The sequence below is a fragment of the Oncorhynchus kisutch genome, linkage group LG14, assembly GCF_002021735.2.
Source record: "Oncorhynchus kisutch isolate 150728-3 linkage group LG14, Okis_V2, whole genome shotgun sequence".
NCBI classification, from domain to species: domain Eukaryota; kingdom Metazoa; phylum Chordata; class Actinopteri; order Salmoniformes; family Salmonidae; genus Oncorhynchus; species Oncorhynchus kisutch.
Window position 1 is genome coordinate 5,821,672 of NC_034187.2, and position 19,350 is coordinate 5,841,021.

Consider the following 19,350-nt stretch of genomic DNA (forward strand, 5'->3'; position numbering starts at 1 on the left):
TAAGCTGGTTGAGAGAATGCCAAGAGTGCAAAGCTGTCAAAGGCAAACAGTGGCTACTTTGAAGAATCTCAAATATAAACAATTGTTTAATGCTTTTTTTGGGGCTACTACATGATTCCATGTGTTAAGTTTTGATGTCTTCACTATTCTTCTACAATGTAGAAAATAGAAGAAAAAAATAAACCCTTGAATGAGTAGGTGTGTCCACTGGTACTGTATATTAATACATTTTAAGGATCAAGGATCAAAGCCATTGAACATTTTTTGGGGGGCCATTTTGTTCTATGTTAATTTACATGTCAGGTTGTTGTCATGGTTTTAAGAGGTTTTGTATTGTAACGAGAGTTCCGAGTTCCGAATGGAACCCCCTTCCCCCTATATAGTGCACCATATAAGAATCAGGAAGCCATTTGGAATCACACAGGCAAATACATAGTAGCACGGTGATTTGTTCGTCTTCCACACTACAGTATAATGTAACATTCACTACAAGGCTTCAGCGTCATCGATCTTTAACATAGTGATTTAATATCAACAAAAAAAAAGGAGAACATCACTTCCATCTGTGTCGTCGTTCATTAGGAACCAAACGGAAAGAAAACAGGGACTGGGAGGCTACCAGTAGACTGCACTTCAATACTAAACGCTCGCTAGTTCTTCCACCTCCGTGTCGACTTGTTAAAAAAAAACGATGTTGGTCAGATTTTGTACGTTTCTGCCAGAATGGTGTTACAAATATGAAACAAGAATTAAAATAAATAAAACTCAATAGGTTTAAATAATTTATTGATAGTTGCTTTTTCAAAAAGACAATAGTTACAATTACAGATTAAAGAAATTGACTGTACATAAGAGGATTGTGTATTACTTGAGTGCATAGTTTGGGGTTTTGAATGAAAAACGCATCGGTTGGAGGAAAAAGACAGACTAAATGTTTAGTCTCCCCCCCACCCCCCCTCTTCCTTTTCCACAGGCTTGAGAAAAAAAATTCGCAGCAAACTATTGCTTTTGTCCTGCATCTGCACTCCATGAGGTTAAGCATCATCTGTATGGCGACATCATTAAGAACAGATGGGTCGTAACGAGCTGTATGGTGTTATAAAGAACAGATGGGTCGTAACTAGCTGGGTCGCTGTATGGCGACATTAAGAACAGATGGGTCGTAACGAGCTGTATGGTGACATTAAGAACAGATGGGTCGTAACTAGCTGTATGGTGAGATTAAGAACAGGTGGGTCGTAACTAGCTGTATGGTGACAATAAGAACAGATGGGTCGTAACTAGCTGTATGGTGACAATAAGAACAGGTGGGTCGTAACTAGCTGTATGGTGACAATAAGAACAGATGGGTCCTAACTAGCTATATGGTGACAATAAGAACAGGTGGGTCGTAACTAGCTGTATGGTGACAATAAGAACAGGTGGGTCGTAACTAGCTGTATGGTGACAATAAGAACAGGTGGGTCCTAACTAGCTGTATGGTGACAATAAGAACAGATGGGTCCTAACTAGCTGTATGGTGACAATAAGAACAGGTGGGTCGTAACTAGCTGTATGGTGACAATAAGAACAGGTGGGTCGTAACTAGCTGTATGGTGACAATAAGAACAGATGGGTCGTAACTAGCTGTATGGTGACAATAAGAACAGATGGGTCGTAACTAGCTGTATGGTGACAATAAGAACAGATGGGTCGTAACTAGCAGTTACTGCATAGCTTGGTAGCGGTGGTCTCTCCCAGAACAGAGCTGAGACAGTCACCATCACTCCATTACAACATAATAAGGCATTACAAAACCTACATCTGGAAAATAACCAATCATCAGAGGCGACTTCCCAAACGGCACCCTATTCTCATAGTGCACTACTTTAGACCATTGCTCATAGGACCCTGGTCTAAAGTAGTGCACTATATCGGGAATAGGGTGCCATTTGGGATCCAGGCAGAGTACATTCAAATACAGAAGATCATCAGGAAATGCACTTCAGATGTTTGTTTTGGCAAAGCTAAGGCATCTTGGGACATCTGAACCATTAGTGTTATATAGGTAGTGCCCCAAATGGCATCCTATCCCCCCCTCCAGTATCCCCAAACCCTGGTCCTCCAGTACCCCCAACCCCGGTCCTCCAGTACCCCGGACCAGGGTTGGTGTACTGTTGAGGGTACTGGAGGACCGGGGTTGGGGGTACTGGAGGACCAGGGTTGGTGTACTGTTGGGGGTACTGGAGGACCGGGGTTGGGGGTACTGGAGGACCGGGGTTGGGGGTACTGGAGGACCGGGGTTGGGGGTACTGGAGGACCGGGGTTGGTGTACTGTTGGGGGTACTGGAGGACCGGGGTTGGGGGTACAGGAGGACCGGGGTTGGGGGTACAGGAGGACCGGGGTTGGGGGTACAGGAGGACCGGGGTTGGGGGTACAGGAGGACCGGGGTTGGGGGTACAGGAGGACAGGGGTTGGGGGTACAGGAGGACAGGGGTTGGGGGTACAGGAGGACAGGGGTTGGGGGTACAGGAGGACCGGGGTTGGGGGTACTGGAGGACATACTGCCCTATGTAGTGCACTACTTTTGACCAGGGCTCATAGGGAATAGGGTGTAATTTGGGCTTCAGATATGTTTCCAGTAGCTTGTGTGTTTCTATAATACACAGGTCATATTATAATAAGGATATTGTGATTTAATTCATTAATGATGATGTATAGTGATGCACAGAGCCAAGTTCCTGACACGTAACGCTGTAGTGTATCCTACAAAGCGTCAGGTCTTCATGAAGACCTATTCCATACCAGAACTTAAAATTCTTCTGTAAGACAATTACATACGTTTTTCGAGGATTGTGTCAACAAAAGGAAGTATTGATGACAATTACAATATATATATATATATCACATTAAAATAGTTAAAAAGTTCAATAATATCCTTTCTGTTTAATATGGGGCGAGATACAATTACAAAAACATTTGTGAAGCAGAATTCATATGGAAACGAGTTCCTAAGGCAACACTGCTGGTCCTGCTCTCCTTAAATGGAATTGGTTTTATATAATTTTACAAAACAAAAAAACAAGCAAGTGCTGCCATTGATGAAAAGGCACAATCTCAACCTGTCATCTTATTATAGTCATTTATGGACATTCAAACAAGTAGATCTGTCAGCCTGTAATCTTCCTGCCTTTAGAAAACAGAGCCAGAGGACGACTGTAGAAACCTACCGCTGCCTGTCCCTCCCTACAAACCTCAGGGGACAAGGACAAAACCTCGGAGGAGGACTGTAGAAACCTACCGCTGTCCGTCCCTCAAAAGGGAGGGGGGGGGGGGGGACAAACCTCAGGAGGAGGAGGAGATCTCTGTGCTGTAGTAATCTCAGGAGATCTCTGTGCTGTAGTAACCTCAGGAGATCTCTGTGCTGTAGTAACCTCAGGAGATCTCTGTGCTGTAGTAACCTCAGGAGATCTCTGTGCTGTAGTAACCTCAGGAGATCTCTGTGCTGTAGTAACCTCAGGAGATCTCTGTGCTGTAGTAACCTCAGGAGATCTCTGTGCTGTAGTAACCTCAGGAGATCTCTGTGCTGTAGTAACCTCAGGAGATCTCTGTGCTGTAGTAACCTCAGGAGGAGGAGATCTCTGTGCTGTAGTAACCTCAGGAGGAGGAGATCTCTGTGCTGTAGTAACCTCAGGAGGAGGAGATCTCTGTGCTGTAGTAACCTCAGGAAGAGGAGATCTCTGTACTGTAGTAACCTCCGAGGGGTGGGACAACGGTTCACCAGGGCTGAACTTCGTATGAACAGTGTAGAATGAGAGTCCTCGAAGTCCAATGTTGAGCTAGCACAGAGTCCATTCCTCCGTCCAGTCAATTCGGGGTTGTATTCATTAGTGCACACCATAGCAAACTGTTTAGCAACAACCAACTGGTTTATTATTGGACAAATTCAGGTACGTCCTTCTTTGTTTTCTCCCCCGTTTGCTTCCTAGTGAATTGACGACCCAGTTCACATGTTCCCTGTGAAGTTCTTGCCCGACTACTGCTGGGCCTGAGTGTACCACTGCTGCCTCGGTTTCCTTTGGTCCACCTCAGACAGCAGGGCCTGACGGTAGGCCTCGTAGGACTTGACGATGCGCTCCAGTTCCTTCATGAAGAGCAGCTTCAACATGCCCTGGTACGTGTCCAGATCCACCAGCTGGAACAGCTCCCACTTCAGGATGTGGTCATACCTGGTGGAAGAGAGAGGTGAGCACCTGAACATCCTGTCTGTCCACATCGTTATACCCGAACATCCTGTCTGCCTCCTCACGGTCTACATCCTTATTCCTGAAAATCCCTTTTTACCGTAACGCAGCGACGGTAAAAATCCCTTTTTACCGTAGCGCAGCGACGGTAAAAATCCCTTTTTACCGTAACGCAGCGACGGTAAAAATCCCTTTTTACCGTAACGCAGCGACGGTAAAAATCCCTTTTTACCGTAACGCAGCGACGGTAAAAATCCCTTTTTACCGTAACGCAGCGACGGTAAAAATCCCTTTTTACCGTAACGCAGCGACGGTAAAAATCCCTTTTTACCGTAACGCAGCGACGGTAAAAATCCCTTTTTACCGTAACGCAGCGACGGTAAAAATCCCTTTTTACCGTAACGCAGCGACGGTAAAAATCCCTTTTTACCGTAACGCAGCGACGGTAAAAATCCCTTTTTACCGTAACGCAGCGACGGTAAAAATCCCTTTTTACCGTAACGCAGCGACGGTAAAATCCCTTTTTACCGTAAAGCAGCGACTGTAAAAGGTAACGAGAACCTCTAACGTAGCCATCACTAAATCAATAAATACGAAAACAACTTTCATAAATATCCTGGAACAGGTTAAGTTATGAGAAAGAGTACAGTATCGAGCCCCAGGTTTTCCCCACTGCCTCAGCCATGGAAACAAGTACGGGGGTAAATCCCCACAGATATATGGGAGGAAAACCAGGTGGCCGTTACTCACTTGAGCGGGGCGCGGGCATACACCTGTAGCCAGTCAGGGATCTCTGCCGTGTGGTACGGGTTGGCTGGTACCAGTACCGGATGGTTCCTCTCCGAGGGGCGAGGCTGGTACACTACCGGAGGGGGCAGGGGAGGGGGCTGGTCATAACGAGGCACGCTGGAGCAGAAGGAGAGGGGGGTTGGACAGTAAGTATGGACAAAGGCAAGGAGTTGAGTTTATCATCATGTGAAAAACAAAATGGTTGAAAAAAAAAAAAAAAAGTCTACATTTCCTCCCCTACCTAGGAGCACAGGGGTGGGCTATGTCTGTCTGTCTACCTAGGAGCACAGGGGTGGGCTATGTCTGTCTGTCTACCTAGGAGCACAGGGGTGGGCTATGTCTGTCTGTCTACCTAGGAGCACAGGGGTGGGCTATGTCTGTCTGTCTACCTAGGAGCACAGGGGTGGGCTATGTCTGTCTGTCTACCTAGGAGCACAGGGGTGGGCTATGTCTGTCTGTCTACCTAGGAGCACAGGGGTGGGCTATGTCTGTCTGTCTGTCTGTCTACCTAGAAGCACAGGGGTGGGCTATGTCTGTCTGTCTGTCTACCTAGGAGCACAGGGGTGGGCTGTCTGTCTGTCTACCTAGAAGCACAGGGGTGGGCTATGTCTGTCTGTCTACCTAGAAGCACAGGGGTGGGCTATGTCTGTCTGTCTACCTAGGAGCACAGGGGTGGGCTATGTCTGTCTGTCTACCTAGGAGCACAGGGGTGGGCTATGTCTGTCTGTCTACCTAGGAGCACAGGGGTGGGCTATGTCTGTCTGTCTGTCTACCTAGGAGCACAGGGGTGGGCTATGTCTGTCTGTCTGTCTACCTAGGAGCACAGGGGTGGGCTATGTCTGTCTGTCTGTCTACCTAGGAGCACAGGGGTGGGCTATGTCTGTCTGTCTGTCTACCTAGGAGCACAGGGGTGGGCTATGTCTGTCTGTCTGTCTACCTAGGAGCACAGGGGTGGGCTATGTCTGTCTGTCTACCTACCTAGGAGCACAGGGGTGGGCTATGTCTGTCTGTCTACCTACCTAGGAGCACAGGGGTGGGCTATGTCTGTCTGTCTACCTACCTAGGAGCACAGGGGTGGGCTATGTCTGTCTGTCTACCTACCTAGGAGCACAGGGGTGGGCTATGTCTGTCTGTCTACCTACCTAGGAGCACAGGGGTGGGCTATGTCTGTCTGTCTACCTACCTAGGAGCACAGGGGTGGGCTATGTCTGTCTGTCTACCTACCTAGGAGCACAGGGGTGGGCTATGTCTGTCTGTCTACCTACCTAGGAGCACAGGGGTGGGCTATGTCTGTCTGTCTACCTACCTAGGAGCACAGGGGTGGGCTATGTCTGTCTGTCTACCTACCTAGGAGCACAGGGGTGGGCTATGTCTGTCTGTCTACCTACCTAGGAGCACAGGGGTGGGCTATGTCTGTCTGTCTACCTAGGAGCACAGGGGTGGGCTATGTCTGTCTGTCTACCTAGGAGCACAGGGGTGGGCTATGTCTGTCTGTCTGTCTACCTAGGAGCACAGGGGTGGGCTATGTCTGTCTGTCTGTCTACCTAGGAGCACAGGGGTGGGCTATGTCTGTCTGTCTGTCTACCTAGGAGCACAGGGGTGGGCTATGTCTGTCTGTCTGTCTACCTAGGAGCACAGGGGTGGGCTATGTCTGTCTGTCTGTCTACCTAGGAGCACAGGGGTGGGCTATGTCTGTCTGTCTACCTACCTAGGAGCACAGGGGTGGGCTATGTCTGTCTGTCTACCTACCTAGGAGCACAGGGGTGGGCTATGTCTGTCTGTCTACCTACCTAGGAGCACAGGGGTGGGCTATGTCTGTCTGTCTACCTACCTAGGAGCACAGGGGTGGGCTATGTCTGTCTGTCTACCTACCTAGGAGCACAGGGGTGGGCTATGTCTGTCTGTCTACCTACCTAGGAGCACAGGGGTGGGCTATGTCTGTCTGTCTACCTACCTAGGAGCACAGGGGTGGGCTATGTCTGTCTGTCTACCTACCTAGGAGCACAGGGGTGGGCTATGTCTGTCTGTCTACCTACCTAGGAGCACAGGGGTGGGCTATGTCTGTCTGTCTACCTACCTAGGAGCACAGGGGTGGGCTATGTCTGTCTGTCTACCTACCTAGGAGCACAGGGGTGGGCTATGTCTGTCTGTCTACCTACCTAGGAGCACAGGGGTGGGCTATGTCTGTCTGTCTACCTACCTAGGAGCACAGGGGTGGGCTATGTCTGTCTGTCTACCTACCTAGGAGCACAGGGGTGGGCTATGTCTGTCTGTCTACCTACCTAGGAGCACAGGGGTGGGCTATGTCTGTCTGTCTACCTAGGAGCACAGGGGTGGGCTATGTCTGTCTGTCTACCTACCTAGGAGCACAGGGGTGGGCTATGTCTGTCTGTCTACCTACCTAGGAGCACAGGGGTGGGCTATGTCTGTCTGTCTACCTACCTAGGAGCACAGGGGTGGGCTATGTCTGTCTGTCTACCTACCTAGGAGCACAGGGGTGGGCTATGTCTGTCTGTCTACCTACCTAGGAGCACAGGGGTGGGCTATGTCTGTCTGTCTACCTACCTAGGAGCACAGGGGTGGGCTATGTCTGTCTGTCTGTCTACCTAGGAGCACAGGGGTGGGCTATGTCTGTCTGTCTGTCTACCTAGGAGCACAGGGGTGGGCTATGTCTGTCTGTCTGTCTACCTAGGAGCACAGGGGTGGGCTATGTCTGTCTGTCTGTCTACCTAGGAGCACAGGGGTGGGCTCTGTCTGTCTGTCTACCTAGGAGCACAGGGGTGGGCTATGTCTGTCTGTCTACCTACCTAGGAGCACAGGGGTGGGCTCTGTCTGTCTGTCTACCTACCTAGGAGCACAGGGGTGGGCTATGTCTGTCTGTCTACCTACCTAGGAGCACAGGGGTGGGCTATGTCTGTCTGTCTACCTACCTAGGAGCACAGGGGTGGGCTATGTCTGTCTGTCTACCTACCTAGGAGCACAGGGGTGGGCTATGTCTGTCTGTCTACCTACCTAGGAGCACAGGGGTGGGCTATGTCTGTCTGTCTACCTACCTAGGAGCACAGGGGTGGGCTATGTCTGTCTGTCTACCTACCTAGGAGCACAGGGGTGGGCTATGTCTGTCTGTCTACCTACCTAGGAGCACAGGGGTGGGCTATGTCTGTCTGTCTACCTACCTAGGAGCACAGGGGTGGGCTATGTCTGTCTGTCTACCTACCTAGGAGCACAGGGGTGGGCTATGTCTGTCTGTCTACCTAGGAGCACAGGGGTGGGCTATGTCTGTCTGTCTACCTAGGAGCACAGGGGTGGGCTATGTCTGTCTGTCTACCTAGGAGCACAGGGGTGGGCTATGTCTGTCTGTCTACCTAGGAGCACAGGGGTGGGCTATGTCTGTCTGTCTACCTAGGAGCACAGGGGTGGGCTATGTCTGTCTGTCTACCTAGGAGCACAGGAGTGGAGTATGTCTGTCTCTACAGCCTACCTAGGAGCACAGGGGTGTCTATACTGAGCCCTCTTGTTGAGGTGGTCCACGTAGTAGGTCCCAAACTCAGCTGACTCCACCTTCTCCCAGCCAGGGGGCAGACCCTCTCTCTCCAGGGGGTGGGACCAGTGGGTGGTGTTGGTGTTGTGGTCGATGTAGTACTTCCTGCCTCGGATGGTCCAGTCTACCGTCCAACCACGGGGCAGGGGAAGGTCCTCGCCGCTCGGACTGGACAGGTTCCCCAGAGACTTAGCCTGCATCCGACCAATACCTGGGGACCCAGAGAGGAGGAGGGAGAAGAGGAGAACAGTTAGGCTGTATCCCACTCCCAAATGACGCCCTATTACCTAGGACGGTTTCCCAAACTCAGTCCTGGGGCCCACTGGGTGCACGTTAAGGGTTTTTGCCCTAGCACTACACAGCTGATTCAAATAACCAACTGATCATCATCAAGCTTTAAATTATTTGAATCAACTGTGTTGTGCTAAAAATTCTAATAGTTCGCCTAATTTCAGTTTGTGACAAAACAAGCAAAGTATATAGTGTAGAGAATCATTGTACCATCCACACCGCTGAGAAATATCTATATTTTACATAATTAAAACTAGAGGTCGACCGATTAATTAGGGCCGAATATTGAAGACTCACCATCACCAGCTTTCATATGTTCTCATGTTCTGAGCAAGGAACTGAAACGTTAGCTTTCTCACATAGCACATATTGCACTTTTACTTTCTTCTCCAACACTTTGTTTTTGCATTATTTAAACCAAATTGAACACGTTTCATTATTTATTTGAGGCTAAATTGAATTTATTGATGCATTATATTAAGTTAAAATAAGTGTTCATTCAGTATTGTTGTAATTGTCATTATTACAAAAAATAAAAAATAAGTTAGTTTTTTTCTTATTTAAAAAAAAAAAAAAAAAAAAAAAAAAAAAATCGGTATCGTCTTTTTTGGTCCTCCAATAATCGGTATCGGTGTTGAAAAATCATAATCGGTCGACCTCTAATCAAAATGTATTGTATGTATTTTCAGCTGGTGTACAAAACCGAAAGGGAAAAGACGCAAATAAACTAAACAGAAACAGGAACCCTAGAAATACATTTCAATGAGAATTACCACAAATATATTTGTCAGGTTACTCAGCAACGGTACATATTGCAGCGCATACTTGAAAATGGTGAGGCTAAAAATAAACGTAAAAAAAAATAGCCTTAAAGTGTGATTTAAAAAAAATATATTCTAATGTTACTATCCCCACTAAAAAATAAAACATTTTATTTTGTTCTTTAACATTTCATTGAAATACTGTATAATTAATTCCATTCATTCCTATGAAGGATCACTCTGACAAAAGCCTCTCAGTGGCCAATACATAGCATCAGCAATCCAGGGGTTTACACGCACACACACACACACCATTGGTTGGTGCTCATGGGTCCGTTAACATGGAAATAAAATGTTACATTTAAATTAAAATTAGAACTGTAGCATCAAAAAAAATAGAGAGCAGATATTTTCTGCACATTTGGCAGCTGGAATCTGATCAATTCTGCCTGGGAGTGATGGACGACAACACATGATTAGTGCTCTTAGCCAGCTCGTGAGTGAAGGGGAACTGGAATGTGCACGCGTTCCACAGAAACACACTCCTCCGTCCACAGAGAGGGAAACATTGGTTCAGTCTGTTACAGAGCATTGTCTGAGAGGAGAAATTAACTGGGACAACTAGTAAATCACCAAAAAGCTTCAATCTGTACTGTACTGGGAGTAGCCAGCCACCTAGGAAAAGTAGACAGTCCAGATCTTCAAAACATTTTTCCAAACTATCCATATTTTTGGTGGCCTCTGGTACATTCTAATGACTTGATTCCATCCAAAATACACAGCGAAACTATTGAATACTTCATTAAAAAAAATTGACCTCCACAGATTAGAAACATTAGTTGTGTTATTGAGTGTAAAATGACTAGACTTTACCATTTAAAATGACTGAAAATGTATGAATTCTGTCAATTTAAAACAAAAAGGTAGGGGAGTGTATCAGAAAAACCAGTCAGTATCTGGTGTGACCACCATTTGCCTCATGCAGCGCGACACATCTCCTTCTCACAGAGTTGATCAGGCTGTTGATTGTGGCCTGTGGAATGTTGTCCCACTCCTCTTCATTGGCTGTGTGAAGTTGCTGGATATTGGCTGGGAACTGGAACATGCTGTCGTACACGTCGATCCAGAGCATCCCAAACAGGCTCTATGGGATTCTCTGCCTCCAACCCTAATATGGGGGCTGAGTCACTGGCTTACTGGTGCTCATCCATGCCGTCCCTGGGAGGGGTACATCACTTGAGTGGGTTGAGTCACTGACGTGATCTTCCTGTCCGGGTTGGCGCCCCCCATCGGGTTTGTGCCGTGGGGAGATCATCGTGGGCTATACTTGGGCCTTGTCTCAGGGTAGTAAGTTGGTGGTTTGAAGAGATCCCTCTAGTGGGGTGGGACTGAGCTTTGGCAAAGTGGGTGGGGTTATATCCTGCCTGGGGGTAAAGTTGATTGATATGGTGATTATGCAGGCCATGGAAGAACTGAGACATTTTCAGCTTCCAGGAATTGTGTATAGATCCGTGTGACATGGGGCCTTGCATTATCATGCTGAAACATGAAGTGATGGCGGTGGATGAATGGCACGACAATGGGCCTCAGGATCTCGTCATGCTGTCTCTGTGTATTCAAATTGACATAAATAAAATGTAATTGTGTCTGTAGTTTATTCCTGCTCATACCATAACCCCACCATGGGGCACTCTGTTCACAACGTTGACATCAGCAAACCGCTCGCCCACACGACGCCATACACATGGTTTACGGCTGGTTAGACATACTGACAAATTCTTTAAAACGACTTGAGGCGGCTTATGGTAGAGAAATGAACATTACATTCTCCGGCAACACCTCTGGTGGACGTTCCTGCAGTCAGAATGCCAATTGCATGCTCCCTCAAAACTTGACACCTGTGGCATTGTGATGTGGCCTTATTGTCCCCAGTGCAAGGTGCACCTATGTAATGATCATGCGGTTTAATCAGCTTCTTGATATGCCACACCTGTCAGGTGGATGGATTATCTTCGTAAAGTAAAAATGCTCACTAACAGGGATGTAAACAAATGTGTGCTCAACATTTGAGAGAAATAAGCTTTGTGTGTGTAAAAAACATTTATGGGATGTTTTATTTTAGCTCATGAAAAACATCAGACAAACACTATGTAGAGTTTTGATGGATTCTGAGTTCTGACTCCTAACCTTGGAATAGTGTTAATTATTATTATTTTATTTAACTAGGCAAGTTAAATTATCATGTATCCAATTGAAATATTGAGTGCCGTAGTCTGGTTTCTACACCAGAAGTGAATGGGTATGTGCAAGAGGAATGTATATGGTGGAGGCAATTAAGCTGGAATGTACTGAGTGAAGGAAAGATAATCCCATGGTTGACAGGCACTGATAAGGGTGGAGAGATGTGGGTTAGTGAGGAATGGAGAGATGTGGGTTAGTGAGGAATGGAGAGATGTGGGTGGGTTAGTGAGGAATGGAGATCAGGTCAGGTCACTGATAAGGGTGGAGAGATGTGGGTTAGTGAGGAATGGAGATCAGGTCAGGTCACTGATAAGGGTGGAGAGATGTGGGTTAGTGAGGAATGGAGGTCAGGTCAGGTCACTGATAAGGGTGGAGAGATGTGGGTTAGTGAGGAATGGAGATCAGGTCAGGTCACTGATAAGGGTGGAGAGATGTGGGTTAGTGAGGAATGGAGATCAGGTCAGGTCACTGATAAGGGTGGAGAGATGTGGGTTATTGAGGAATGGAGATCAGGTCAGGTCACTGATAAGGGTGGAGAGATGTGGTTTAGTGAGGAATGGAGATCAGGTCACGTCACTGATAAGGGTGGAGAGATGTGGTTTAGTGAGGAATGGAGATCAGGTCAGGTCACTGATAAGGGTGGAGAGATGTGGTTTAGTGAGGAATGGAGATCAGGTCAGGTCACTGATAAGGGTGGAGAGATGTGGTTTAGTGAGGAATGGAGATCAGGTCAGGTCACTGATAAGGGTGGAGAGATGTGGTTTAGTGAGGAATGGAGATCAGGTCAGGTCACTGATAAGGGTGGAGAGATGTGGGTTAGTGAGGAATGGAGATCAGGTCAGGTCACATTAAGGGAGAAGGAACAGTTTATTGCCCGCGTCACGAGAGAAGGAGGGCGTCACTCAAATTGGGATATATATCCCAATATATATATATATATATATATATATATATATATATATATATATATATATAGAATACCAATATTCCAACAACAAAAAATGCATCCTGTTTGCAACAAGGCACTAAAGTAATACTGGCAAAAAGTGTGGCAAAGCCACATTAACCTTTAACCTGAAAACAAAGTGTTGTTGGATTTGCCCCAAATATACAACATATTGAGTACCACTCTCCATATTTTCAAGCAGAGTGGTGGCTGCATCATGTTATGGGTATGCTTGTAATCGTTAAGGACTGGGGAGTTTCAGCATAGAAGCGGAATAGAGCTAAGCACTGGCAAAATCGTTGAGGAAAACCGGGATCAGTCTGCTTTCCACCAGACACTGGGAGAGTAATTCACATTTCAGCAGGACAATAACCTAAAACACAAGGCCAAATCTACGCTGGAGTTGCTTTCCCAGAAGACAACAGTGAACGTTCCAGAGGGACCAAGTTTGGACTTAAATCTATAGCAAAAAGTATTCAGACCCCTTGACTATTTCCACATTTTGGGAAGTTACAGCCTTATTCTAAAATTGTTTTAGAAATGGCTAATTTACACAAAAAAAATGGAAATATCAACTTTTACATAAGCACAACTTTTTTTTTTACACCCTTTCTTCTCCCCAATTTCGTGGTATCCAATTGTTGTAGTAGCTACTATCTTGTCTCATCGCTACAACTCCCGTACGGGCTCGGGAGAGACGAAGGTTGAAAGTCATGCGTCCTCCGATACACAACCCAACCAGCCGCACTGCTTCTTAACACAGCGCGCAGCCAGCCGCACCAATGTGTCGGAGGCTACACCGTGCACCTGGCAACCTTGGTTAGCGCGCACTGCGCCCGGCCCACCACAGGAGTCGCTGGTGCGCGATGAGACAAGGACATCCCTACCGACCAAGCCCCCCCTAACCCGGACGATGCTAGGCCAATTGTGCGTCGCCCCACGGACCTCCCGGTCGCGGCCGGTTACGACAGAGCCCGGGCGCGAACCCAGGGACTCTGATGGCACAGCAGTACAGCGCCCTTAACCACTGCGCCACCCGGGAGGCCCTCACTACTTTGTTGAAGCACCTTTGGCAGCGATTACAGCCAATTCTTCTTGGGTGTGACGCTACAATCTTGGCACACCTATATTTGGGGAGTTCCTCCCATTCTTCTCTGCAGATCCTCTCAAGCTCTGTCAGGTTGGATGGGGAGTGTTGCTGCACAGCTATTCTCAATGTCTCTCTCGATGATGTTTGATCGGGTTCAAGTCCAGGCTCCGGCTGGACCACTCAAGGACATTCAAGACTTCCCCACAGCATGATGCGGCCACCACACTTTCCCGTAGGGATGGTGCCAGGTTTCCTCCAAATGTGACGCTTGGCATTCAGCTCTAGGAAGAGTCTTGGTGGTTCAAAAAGTATTAAATAAAAAAATTATGGAGGCCACGGTGTTCTTGGGGACCTTCAATTCTGCAGAAATGTTTTGGCACCCTTCCTCAGATCTGTGCCTTGACACAGTCATGTTTCGGAGCTCTACGGACAATTCCTTCGACCTCATGGGCTTGGTTTTTGGTCTGACATGCACTGTCAACTGTGGAACATTATATAGACAGGTGTGTGCTTTTCCAAATTATGCTCAATCAATTAAATTTTTTTTACCACAGGTGGACTCCAATCAAGTTGTAGAAACATCCCAAGGATGATCAATGGAAACAGGAAGCACCTGAGCTCAATTGAGTATTATAGCAAAGGGTCTGAATACATAAAGGCATGTTTTTTTATTTGTCATAAATTTGCAAAAATATCCAAATACCTGTTTTCGCTTTGTCATTATGGGGGTATTGTCTAGATTTAAAATTGTATTTTAGAATAACAAAAGGTGTCTTGTCACAAGACAACTGATTGGCTCAAACGCATTAAGGGAGGAAAGAAATTACACAAATTAAAAAGAAACACCTGTTAATTGAAATGCATTCCAGGTGACTACCTCATGAAGCTGGTTGAGAGAATGCCAATTGTGTGCAAAGATGTCATCAAGGCAAAGGGTGGCTACTTTAAAAAAAACTCATAACTAAAATATATTTTGATTTGTTTAACACTTTTTTGGTTACTACATGATTCCATATGTGTCATTTCATAGTTTTGATGTCTTCACTATTATGCTACAATGTAGAAAATAGTAAAAATAAAGAAAAACCCTTGGATGAGTAGGTGTGTCCAAACTTGACTGGTACAACGTCAATTATTTTACACATATTTAACCACTTTTGTTGTTGTTGTGTTGGCACTAAACATACTCCCAAACATGTTTTAAAACTGGTACCGGGTTACCTTAAAAAACAGAACACCATTGTGTTTGTGAGAGTCTCCCCTTCCCACAGTAGGGTCATATTAGTTTGTAGCCAGAACAGTTTTGGCTACAGACAGAAGTTGACACGTCTATGGTAGCGACTTCAGACAGGTCCTATGGCGCTTGTGGGGAGGGGGGAGGGGGTCGTATACGTTACACATGTTTGTGAGAAGACCAATTTTCAGGATGGTCTGACAAACAGAGCCGTAAAAGCTCTGCCATTTTACACTTCGGATTGGAAGACAAACGAAAAAGGCAGACAGACGAAAAAGGCAGACAGACGAAAAAGGCAGACAGACGACGCGAACGGCGCGTTAAATCGACTCTTAAGGATTACTGTACACACAGAGAAAGACTTGTAAAGTAAAACATCTGAAATGAAGCAGTCTGGGATTGAGGTATTTGACTTGGGGCGGGCGGTCCCACTCAGTCTGCAAATTACTAGTTTGCAGCCAGACTACATTTTGAAGATCCAAACAGTGAGGTTTAACTGAACCGGCACCACCCCTTTCTCTTAAGGCTCTATCCAAACAACAAAAACCAAGGATCTGCTAGCTGAGTACCCAGAAGAATGGTAGCAGCAAAGACAGACTTCTACACCTGTTTATAAGCTGTGTCGCTAGTTACAATATAGCTTCATGGCCAGTGCATTCATGCTCATACAGAAGAGTGGCAGTCCAGGAATTAACCATTGAATATTTGTATTTTATTTTAGCTTTATTTAACCAGTTTAAGAACAAATTCTTATTTTCAATGACGGCCTAGGAACAGTGGGTTAACTGCCTGTTCAGGGGCAGAACGACGTACCTTGTCAGCTCGGGGATTTGAACTTGAACTCCAAATTTGGAACTTCAAGATTTGAACTTGAACTCCAAATGAGCAGCCTACTCGCCACATCCAAATGAGCAGCCTACTCGCCACATCCAAATGAGCAGCCTACTCGCCACATCCAAATGAGCAGCCTACTCGCCACATCCAAATGAGCAGCCTACTCGCCACATCCAAATGAGCAGCCTACTCGCCACATCCAAATGAGCAGCCTACTCGCCACATCCAAATGAGCAGCCTACTCGCCACATCCAAATGAGCAGCCTACTCGCCACATCCAATGAGCAGCCTATTCGCCACATCATAGCGAACACAAGGCTGTTTGGCTCATCTCAGTCACGAAGAAAAATAACTTTGCAGCGGTTTCTGAAGTTTCTGAATAATAAACAATGCCGTGCTGGAGGTTGGTAAACATTAAAATAAAACCCAGTCCTAAAACGAAAACCTAAAATAATTTGTTATGTCATATCATAGGAATCACACAGACTTGTAGTGGGCAGTTCAGATGTGTCACTTCAATCCCAAATACATTATACTTTTGACTAAAATTATGATTTGACTTAAATCGTTGTGCAACCTCATGGCTAAAGCTCTGGCCATTGTCTTTCAGCTGGGAAAACGTGACTTTTTACTGCTATGCGCATTTAAGGCCTCAATCATCATTTTCTTCTTGTTGACCAAACTACGATACTGAGTCATAGCTTTATTATGCTCCTTCATTAAATATGTATAACATTTAAAAAAAGGTGTATGGTAACAGTTGAATAAGTTGAGAGAGAGAGAGAGACAAAAAAGGTTTATGGTAACAGTTGAATAAGTTGAGAGAGAGACAAAAAAGGTGTATGATAAAATAAAAAAAACGCACACTGCTCTGGCTAGTATCACTGCTCTGGCTAGTGTCACTGCTCTGGCCAGTATCACTGCTCTGGCTAGTATCACTGCTTCTGGCTAGTATCACTGCTTCTGGCTAGTATCACTGCTTCTGGCTAGTATCACTGCTTCTGGCTAGTATCACTGCTTCTGGCTAGTATCACTGCTTCTGGCTAGTATCACTGCTTCTGGCTAGTATCACTGCTCTGGCTAGTATCACTGCTTCTGGCTAGTATCACTGCTCTTTAAGCTTTTTACATATCATCCTCAAGGCCTTCGTCAGAGCTTTTCAAAGACAATAAGAAAGAAAAAAGCTCTGACTAATAATGAGCAGTGATATGTAAAGCTTAAAGAGCAGTGTATGGGTTTCTTATCCCCCCCCCTCATCATATTGTATCCAATTGAAATGGGTTCAACTGATATTTTTATTTTTTAAGTATTAGGTAAGACTTATTTGGGGTGGTTTCTGGGATAGTTTAGATGTATTTTTAATCCAGGACTAAGATTAATTTATGTCTGGGGAAACCACCACTTTATGCTTACCTGTTGGCGGTCTGTTTGGGGTCGGGGAAGTGTGTTGTTGTGGTGGTGGTAGTCTTTGGAAGTTTGGATGTTCGTTGTGTTCATAGTATCTATAGTCCTCATGGAAGCGTTCAGGTGCTCTGGGCTGCTGGGGCCTGGGCTGAGTCCGTCTCTGCTGCTGCTGCTGGCTGTCGTAGTAAGGTTCCGGAGGCGGGGGGTAGTAGTAGCGTCCAGCGTCACCGTTCTCAGCCGTGGCACTCACGTCCGTGAGGAAGGACTGTGAGGAGCCTCCGTACTCGTGGGTTATATCCCCCAGGCTACGTGGTAGGTACGGAGGGGCTGACATCCTATGGCTCTCCCTCCGAGCCACCTCGTGGGGTGGTCTCTGCACAGGGGCGCGCAGGAAGCTCTTGTTGCGGACCACCACAGGTTCAGGGCTGGTTCCCACAGGGTAGGCTGAGGGACCAGGCTCCGGCAGAGGGACCTCGGTGCGTCTGGGAATAGTGGGTCCATGTCTGATGAATGAGGGCATGAGATCTGAAACAGACCAACAGGTGTATGTGTCAAAAAACATTAGGGAGGGGAGACGGACTACAAGCTTGAAAAAGTTGGGTTTTCGACAATAATTTACCAATCCACTGAATCGTATCATTGAAACAAAGACCCCGGGAATCAGTCTCTACATTCTGAGCATTCAGACTAGAGTTCGGACTCGTCCGCGCTCTACCAACATCTTTAGTTAGTAACTAAAGCCTTTCACTCAACAAAATCATGTTTGGAAATCAACAATGGATGTATTAATGTAACGTTCGGGACCAGAGCTAGCTAACAAGTTAGCTAAATAGCGCTTGGGACCAGAGCTAGCTAACTAATTAGCCGCATACATAATCAACTTTGGCAAACGCTGGCAAGCTAGCTACTAGTTAGACATGCAGAAGACACAGTAACTATTAAATATTACGTTTACCAAACTTCTTATGATTAGGTATCAACATATGACCAAAAACTCGCGACTTGTAAAAAGTGAACGAAGAGACATTGCTAACCTAGGTAGCTAGTTAGCCAACCAACTTACTTCTCAGGACTGGTGAAGTCTCCTTCTTCACATATTTCCCGTGTACTTCCGCTGGTTTCGACGCCTCGCTTTTACTTTTCTTTCTTGAAAGCATAACTCAAAAAGGAGACATCAATGCAATGTAATAAACTCGTGGAAAGTTCCCCAAAAACTACGAGCGTCCCTTCCGATCTGTAGTGTGTACATTTTAGCTAACTAAAGTTAGCTAGCTAGGCTAATTAAACTACAGACTTGGCTAACGTTAGTTACCTTACGCATACCTTTTGCTAATATTCTGGCAATTTAGACAATCAGCCAAAATAGAACGATTGCTTGTATCAACTAATTCTAGCCAGTTTTGCTGAAGTAAACTATTTTCGCCCAGTTAAATCACAGTTTTTCTTCTCCAAGCCAGTTGAAGTCGAAGTAGCTTTTCCATTCAGTGGAGTTCTCCAGCCCATGTCATCAGCTCCACACAAACTGCTCACCGCCTCCTCACTTCATTCCAGCCCGCGGAGGGTTGTGGGATGGGAATACCACAGTGAAGTCATACCGTAGCTACATATGCTCACAGTTTAAAATACAATAGGGAGGAAAAAAGGGGGGTAAAACATAGGGAGAAAAAGGGGGGTAGAAATAGGGAGGTAAAGGGGGTATTTTTTATATTTTTAAATACAAAAATAAACTTATATTTTATTAACTTTTTTTAGTTTTTTTGTTTGAAGGATAGCACTTGTTTGTAGCCAAATAGACCACTGCACCATCCCAAGTAGCCTCTTGTCAAAGTCTGTTTTGAAGGGATGGCCCAACTGAATAAATACCTACAAAGATCCTCACATCCCATATGAGAATTGGGCTGTCATTCATTATCAGGAATGTTCTCTGGTATAGTGGTTTAGTATCATGGTTAAAAAAAAAAATCTTCGCACATCGTCAGTGACAACTTTTGTGAT

The 19,350-nt window shown here is 46.0% G+C and overlaps 1 protein-coding gene across 2 annotated transcripts; it reads right to left on the minus strand.

Annotated features, from left to right (window-relative positions):
- Positions 1–2,486: 2,486 nt before the first annotated feature.
- Positions 2,487–18,949, minus strand: LOC109904627 (protein salvador homolog 1). 2 transcript variants are annotated; one of them, XR_004202656.1, is made up of 6 exons: positions 18,419–18,949; positions 17,365–17,880; positions 8,495–8,765; positions 4,975–5,130; positions 3,703–4,209; positions 2,487–3,669 (listed from the first exon to the last, which is right to left on the minus strand). XR_004202656.1 is itself a non-coding variant. In XM_031787711.1 (5 exons), the coding sequence occupies exons 1-5, from the start codon at positions 18,510–18,512 to the stop codon at positions 4,017–4,019; spliced, it is 1,230 nt and encodes a 409-aa protein (XP_031643571.1). In that variant the 5' UTR covers positions 18,513–18,949; the 3' UTR covers positions 2,487–4,016. The 2 variants fall into 2 exon arrangements, 1 of the variants encoding a protein (XP_031643571.1); XM_031787711.1 differs by having other exon boundaries at positions 2,487–4,209.
- Positions 18,950–19,350: the final 401 nt, after the last annotated feature.

What these genes read in the sequence shown, in the direction of transcription:
- LOC109904627 (XM_031787711.1), bottom strand. Translation starts at nt 18,512, where the DNA reads ATGCTTTCAAGAAAGAAAAGTAAAAGCGAGGCGTCGAAACCAGCGGAA. An exon ending in CCCAAACAGACCGCCAACAG is followed by an intron (nt 8,766 to 17,364) that starts GTAAGCATAAAG and finishes CTGGGTCCCCAG; the next exon opens with GTATTGGTCGGATGCAGGCT. An exon ending in AGACACCCCTGTGCTCCTAG is followed by an intron (nt 5,131 to 8,494) that starts GTAGGCTGTAGA and finishes CTTCTGCTCCAG; the next exon opens with CGTGCCTCGTTATGACCAGC.